Source organism: Falco peregrinus, chromosome 12 (assembly GCF_023634155.1).
Source record: "Falco peregrinus isolate bFalPer1 chromosome 12, bFalPer1.pri, whole genome shotgun sequence".
In the NCBI taxonomy this organism is placed as follows: Eukaryota; Metazoa; Chordata; class Aves; order Falconiformes; family Falconidae; genus Falco; species Falco peregrinus.
Window position 1 is genome coordinate 28,548,582 of NC_073732.1, and position 7,320 is coordinate 28,555,901.

A 7,320-nucleotide genomic window follows, 5' to 3' on the forward strand; every position below is an offset into this window, starting at 1 on the left:
GCTTATTGATCAAAAGCTGTTGCCAGGATCACTCCAAGGGATCGTTATATGGGAGATCTCCTTTTCTGGGATACAAGCTAGTGCACAGTTTGTCCTTTGGCTCAGATCTGGCACTCATCTCCATGTTTTTTCTCTTCTGAATTAGAGACAGTTTGCAACAATGTATCCTATTTAAGACAAAATCATTCTCAGATTATCTTAGGAACGTTCCTCCCTTGAATTTTGTTACCTGCTAGCCACAGGAGTACAAGATACCTGGTGGTGCTTAGCAAGTAACTAATAACTATAGAAATACATATAAACTATTACTGAATGGTACTTGGCTTGGTTTTTTGATAGGAGAGGGATGAGAGCAGAGTGGGACACCAAGAATGAGCTGGATCCCTGTCATGCTCTAAATATGTGGATGCACAAAAATATTACATGAACTCTCATGTGGTACTTCATGGCTGCGAAGAGACCATGGAGCAGTTTTTGCCATTGTTTCTCTCCCTCTTCAAAAAATGACCCCTCTTTATTCACTTTTCTGTGCAGTTGCAGGAATAGGAAGTGGTAACCTTGAATCCCATAACTCCTGCCTTTTTAGACAATTGAATGCATATAGGCCAAAACTGGCATCAGTGAGCAAGGCAGCTGCAGCACATTCCAAATATTGCTCTATTTAAAGCATCCTAAGGCTCACAAGAACAACTGCAGAGGCAAACCTTAAAACTTGCCAATAAAACTAGCAGAGAGGGGAATGGCAGAACCAGGTAAGATGAATGGGTAAATGTGAATGTAAAAGTGTAGTCTTTAAACTCATAAATGTGAGTAATACAAAGTGAAAATACTCAGCTATTTTATTCTTGTATGATACACTATTTTATTTTTCAGTAAGAAAGTGTAATCAGTTTAAAAGCTAATTCTAACAGCAATGAGTTTAAAGTAGCTTGGGTTCCTCCTGTATTTCTTAATCCTACCAGTTTTGTTTTCTGAATGTTTTCTTTTGTAGTTGTAATTTTGGCTAATTTAATAGAACAGAACTGTGTAAAATGAGTTACTTTGACAGCATTTTAGATATATACTGTCTGTGCAGCTGAAATCTGAGTGTAATACTAGGTGAACATATAATAATCTAGATTTTAACCCGACAAAGCCCAAGTGGCAGAGCAAAATGAAATTTTAAAAATGGCCTTTTCGTTATAAGCACGTTTCCACTTTCTCCAAGGAGAAAATGCATTTCATAAAAAAATCCATTTTATATTCATTGCAATTTTCTCTTTATTTAAGTGTAAGAGATTTTGATGGTGAATCATCCAGAAGTTTTAATGTGATGTTAGGTGTGTACACAGTTGTTCAGGTAGTACTTTTCTTTGTAAAAGTAACTTTTTATATACATCTTCATAGCTATATTGAAAGTCTTTATTATCACCCTTGTTTTGCACCATTACCACTGTTATCTAAGGATAGTGGAATACTGCTAAACTCAGAACAGGTTACTGAATGTACCTGAATGTTTCCTAATTTTAGTTTTCATTGATATCCACAGAAATTATACCGGTATTCTACCAGGAATTAGTACTTAACCATATTTCACGTTAGTAGGATGTGTTTTGTTATGTGTGTGTAGGGTGGGGTATTTTGGATTTGTTTTTTTGTTGTTGGTTTGTGGGAGGTTTGTGTTTGTTTTTTTTTTTTGGGGGGGGGGATATAATTAAAAAAAAAAAAAAGTCATGTGGCCATAATCTCTCAGCACTAGCCCTTGGGCAGCAGTGGCGACTACCCAGGCAACTGGGCTTGACTGCCTCCCACCCACAAGTGCCTGTGTGCCCTGCCTGGGGAGACACACACCTCCCTGGAAACCTCAGGGAGCAGATTAGAAATGGTTGGGCAACCTCACTGAAATGAGTAACCGCAGAGTTTGCATGGTTTTTAAATACGAAGCTGGCAAATGCCTTCAACACAAAAACCTGTCCATGTCAGTTCTGTGGTTAAATCAGATTTCAGAGCACCACAGCCTCTACAGACAGCACACGAGAAACATGGAAAAACTTGTCTGTTAGGACTGGCAACTGGGAGACAGAATCACAGAACGGTTTGTGTCGGCAGGGCCCTTAAAGCCCACCTAGCTCCAGCCCCCTGCCCCGGGCAGGGCCACCTTCCATCAGCCCAGGTTGCCCAGAGCCCCGTCCAGCCTGGCCTTGAGCCCTGCCAGGGACGGGGCACCCACAGCTGCTCTGGGCAGCCTGGGCCAGCGCCTCCCCCCCCCCCCCCAGCACAGAATTTCTTCCTAATATCTCATCTAAACCTACCCTCTTTGAGTTTAAAGCCATTCCCCTTGTCCTGTCACTACATGCCCTTGTAAAAAGCCCCTCTGATAGTCCTCCGGGCATGCCCTCACATTCCCTCCTAGTCTGCTGCCCAGTGTGGCGCTCAGACTGCCATCCCAGTGATGGGTTAGCGCTTTGGTTGTGTGTGTGCATGTGCAGCCTGGATGAGATATGAAGAAAACCTGCATGAAATTCTGAGGCATTTTGGAGTAGGGAACATAAGTCTGTGAGTTTGAGCTTGACAGGCTCAGGCAGGGAAACATTCCCCTTTTTTACCTGCCAAGCCTCTGCTTGTTTAAAGTAAACGGGAGTTTTTCCACATGGTATCTTGGGGTATCCTTGTCAGTGCAGTTGGGGCCAGACATTTCAGGGTGAAGGCAGCAGCTCGGTGAGACCAGAGGCATCATTTTGCTCATGGTAACTGGTAAGAGTTTTGGCTGACTACGGTCAGCAAAACCAAGCCAATGTACAGGGCTGGATAAAAGCTAAACCCTAGGAAAAAAGAAGATCGTGGTCAGGTTAAGTTTATCAATATATTTAGGCTGTGTTTAGCTTGGAAACCTCTGCTGCTGTATCCTGTAGTTGAGGGATCCTTGACTTCACAGTGGTACTTGGGCATCCCATGCTGGGCAATTCCTGGGGCTTCTGACTTGCAGAAGCAGAAAGCTTGAGGGTCTGTTTATCATGTGCAGAGGAGCCCTGCTGTAGCACAGCAAAAGTGCTGTGTGTTTGCTGCTCTGAGCAGCCTCCTTCTGTTTATTTTGAGATAAATTTATGTTTGAAGTAGAGAAAGATAACTACAATGGGGGAAAAAGAAAGCAATTTGTAGCTAGAATGACAGTTTACATACATAGATCACAGTGAGATTCCTTTATTTATTCTCACTGCCATCCAGAATTGGCTTTTTTATTTCATCAGGCTCTGGCTTAAACCCTTGAAGCCAGGTCTGTTTAAAGCAATACTTCTGACTGCTCCTCAACAACCCACATTTCCCTTGGTATTTGCTTACACGTGCACTCATTCAAACAGCAATTATAATGAAACCTCACGTTTTAGGGTTTTAGCTGGTTACCTGCCGGGGTCAGTAAAGATTTCGTTCTTTCCAAAACACAGTTGCTTAGAAGGATTCTGCTCCCTTGCTGCTAGTCCCTCCACACCCCATCACCACCACAGGCTGGGAAGCAGACAATGTGGATCTTCTCCGGCTGGTGGTGCCCACAGCCTTACTCCACGGCAAGGGTAATACTGCTTCTCAGGTTTAGGCTTGGGATAGTTTTCCCTTGGACCAAATATCAGGACCTTGGAATTTGTCACCTTCTGAGGCCTTACGAAGGGGTTACCTGCTTGGATGTCTCACTCTGCCAAGCCCTATAGCCTTGTGCATGTCTTGCACTTCACTGTCTCCCGCTCATGGCATAAAATACTGTCTTCCAAGCAGTTGCTTTAGTAGAACTCAACTCTTGGGGTATCTTGTCCTTTGACATACAGGAGATCAGACCAAATGCTCTCATGGTCATTTCTGTTCTTAAACTGTGAAACACAAGTACTCCCAATGGTGCCCATGAAACTCTATCCCTTGGAGCCAGCTGCTTGCTGCCTCGTGACAAATGCTGGGCACAGCATTCCTGCTGACCCTTCAGGACATGCCTGCCTCTCTTACCTTACTGCATTTAAACTGGATCTCATATAACAACACACCATATTCAGTAGGCACAACAGCAACTCAACAGAGCTCTGTCAAAACTCTTCCATGTACTGTAGTAGGATCCAGCCCTTTATTTATAATAGAACCTTTAGAAAAAATGGCAAGTAAATAGAAATGATTCCCATCAGAAGTAGCTTTACCTTACAAAGTGTCAAAGGAATAACAGACTTTAAATGAAATGGGTGAGGGACTCCCCTGTGTCAAAAGGACACCCCAGCTTCAGTGCAGGGTTTTACCTTTTTGCTGTGCCATTGCTTATCTGCTTGATATTGTAATGGCAGCACATGCAGATTTTCTGTCTGTGTGTTCTCTCTTTCCCTCTAGGTAGATACACCATGTAATGTCATGGTGAGATGTGTTTGTGTTGTGCATAGCTTTACAAAAGCGATGTGGAAAACTTTAATTTATTAAGCATCCCTCCGAAGTCTGTCTGCTTGATCTAAACTGTGCAAGGTGTTGTGAATAGTTTTAAATTATTTATTAATCCCTTCAAAACCCTGGAAGTCTTTTAACTGCAGAAAGATGTGCTTTAAAACACTGTAATATATTGGTAAGTAATATGATCTGAAAGGCTGATAAGCTACTTTCTGGCAAGCTTCTGCTATTTGCAGGAAACTGATAGAAGGGTCTTTGAAATTCTGATGCTGTACAGAAACGTATTTATATAGAGCTGTAGTTCTGCTTTCTGCATGCTCCTTGAAGACCCGTTGGCTGCATGGGACTCCACATCTCCATGTAATTTTTTAGCTTGTTCTATTAATAGTGGGCAATACAGGCAATATGTTGCATGTTTGTGCCTGGCCCAACTCGGCCAGGCAGGTGGTACATCCCACTGGAAACTCTTTATGTTATTTTCTTACTTGAAAGCGGGAAACACTCTTGCAGTGGTTAATTACATCAACCTTAACTACTCCGTATCGCTGCAGTGCCAGGATAGGAGAGGGCTAAGTCGGGCATGGTGTGCAGAAAGCATGGCCTGATGCACAGCTGCTGGCAAATGTCCCTCCAGGGTGTGGGAACTCATACAGCATCCCCTCATTGCAGTCCCAGGTGCATTGATCTTAAATAGGTGTGGTGTTAAATAATCACTGTATATTTGGTTTACTGTTGCCAACCTAACAAGGCTTCTAGAAGGTGTTGTACATGTCAGCAATTGAATCCTGAATCTGCCAGGACAGCTACTGTCAATAAAGTCCAGTACAGATGTTCTCCTGGTGACCTATGGGGAGCAAGGACAGAACCGTGCTTTCTGTCTCGCCGTACCCTGCTTCTTTTGGAAGTGCTAACCCTTGTACGTATCCGATTGCAGAGGCCACTGTGTGGAAATCTGTTTGGGCTTTTGCTATGTATTCCCATTAGAAGGCCTGCCAAGATATGGTGACGTAGTGCTAAAAATAGCAATCATAGATAACATGGCCTAAGCTCACAGGTATCTTTTTGCTCCGATAATTGTGGTTTTGATGTGTTTAATTTAGTGAATTTGACATCAACGTAATGTGGCCTTTCTGAAAAAGACCATCTTTTCTCTTTCAGCCCAAGTCCCACTTTCACATCTTGTTGTACCTATACTCCTTGCCGTTGGCTGGATAGTGGGTTGTGCACTGATGGTTTACATTGTCTTCTCTTGATGGAAGTAAGTGACTCGTGCAGTATCACATACTATCCACGCTTTCTTTGGTTTGCACTGCCACCTTTTTAAATGTTATTTTCTTTGTCTTACAGGACAGAAGAATTTACAATGATGTTTATTAGAAGAATCTGGAAGCTAAATTGAAATTTCTATTGACTAAAATTTGTATAAAATGAGTTATTTATAATATCAACACTGTAAACATGGTGTATGCTTTTTATCCACAACAAAAGTTTTATGTGCTAATTAGAGCATTAAGAAGAATCATCAAACCAGTTTACCAGTTTTAAAATGGTTTGTAATTGACAGAGTAGTTTTTGGGAGTCCAGTGGTAGGTCCGATACCTGCCTGTTCTGCAGCCTGTTCTTCTGTTGTTGCCACCTTGAATTTAAGCAGTATTGGAAACAGTATTCCCCGAGTTAGTGATGCAATGGTGGGCAAAAAAGAGAGTTAAGCTCATTTGTGAGGTGTGCTGAGCTGGGGGAGAAGTATCTCAATGTATTTGGGAACATTTTAAAGTGAGTTAAGACTTTTTTTTTTTTTAAGTTTTGTAATAAAAAATAAACTATTGAATTTAAAAAGTTGAGGTGGTACACTCTCCCTATCCCAAGGTCTGAAGTGTTAGTGTCTAAATTTTCTGAAACTACATTAACTTCCTATTTTAAAAAAGCAGTCAGTCATACAAGCACACTAATACATAAATCAAAATAAGTCCTTTAGAAAGGCAGACAGGAAAACATACCTGGAAGCAATGCATCCTAAAATATATGACTTGCTTTCTAAATCCTAAAACTTTGGGGTTTTGTTTAATAGTATATAGAGAAGTATCAAGTTAACTGCCAGTCTCTTCTGTTTACATGATGTTCAGGGCCCAATTTTGTATTTTTCCACTGGCAACCAATCCAGTCCTTGTCAAATTAAATGCTGCTGGACTCAGCGGGCACTGAACTGAATCGAGACCATGTGGAATTCTAGCCCTGTTTTCTGGCATGCTGGCAGCCCTGCTCAGCTGGCACCAGCCAGACTGCAATTCAAGGAGACTGGAGAACAAAGCTAGAATTAAGAATGAAACTAAATAACTAGTCTGGAAAAAATGCTCTGCAATAGGTGAAAATTCAATTTCTACACCTTGCAGGAACTGTTAAAAAGTGCAAGCACGGGACAGGGAACTGCTGGCTGGGTAGCAATTTTCAGAAAAGAGCCTGGGAATTGCCATGTATCACAACCTGAATTCAGGTCAGCAATGTCATAATGTTGGTGTGAAAAGCGAAACATTGTCCTGGGATGAATACCAGAAAAATGGCCGGAGAGATGCATGAAATTGTGCCCTGCTCTACCGGTGGCAGCATGTCCTCCCCAGCCTGCTCGCCTTGGGCACCACAGAAGGTGGCTGTGACCGATGGAACTCGGGGGAGAGCACATGTCCTCCCCAGCCTGCTCGCCTTGGGCACCACAGAGGGTGGCTGTGACCGATGGAACTCGGGGGAGAGCAGCAAGAGGGAACCGAGGTTTGTAACGTTTAACCAGGGAGAAAATGAGCATGCTGGAGTGGTTCAGCCGGAGCAGACTGAAGAAAATTTAAGTCTTAAATATATCAGACTTCTTGAAGGAGCAAGGGGAGCAATTGCTTCTTGGCGATACACAGGGCAAGAAGTAATGAAGAACAAGAAAGAAAG

At 42.5% G+C, this 7,320-nt stretch overlaps 1 protein-coding gene across 1 annotated transcript; it reads left to right on the forward strand.

Moving 5' to 3' along the window:
- The first annotated feature begins 541 nt into the window (after nucleotides 1-541).
- On the forward strand, nucleotides 542-6,183 carry STRIT1 (small transmembrane regulator of ion transport 1). Its single transcript, XM_027777759.1, has 3 exons — nucleotides 542-752; nucleotides 5,548-5,647; nucleotides 5,737-6,183. The coding sequence occupies exons 1-2, from the start codon at nucleotides 740-742 to the stop codon at nucleotides 5,640-5,642; spliced, it is 108 nt and encodes a 35-aa protein (XP_027633560.1). The 5' UTR covers nucleotides 542-739; the 3' UTR covers nucleotides 5,643-5,647; nucleotides 5,737-6,183.
- The last annotated feature ends 1,137 nt before the right edge of the window (nucleotides 6,184-7,320 follow it).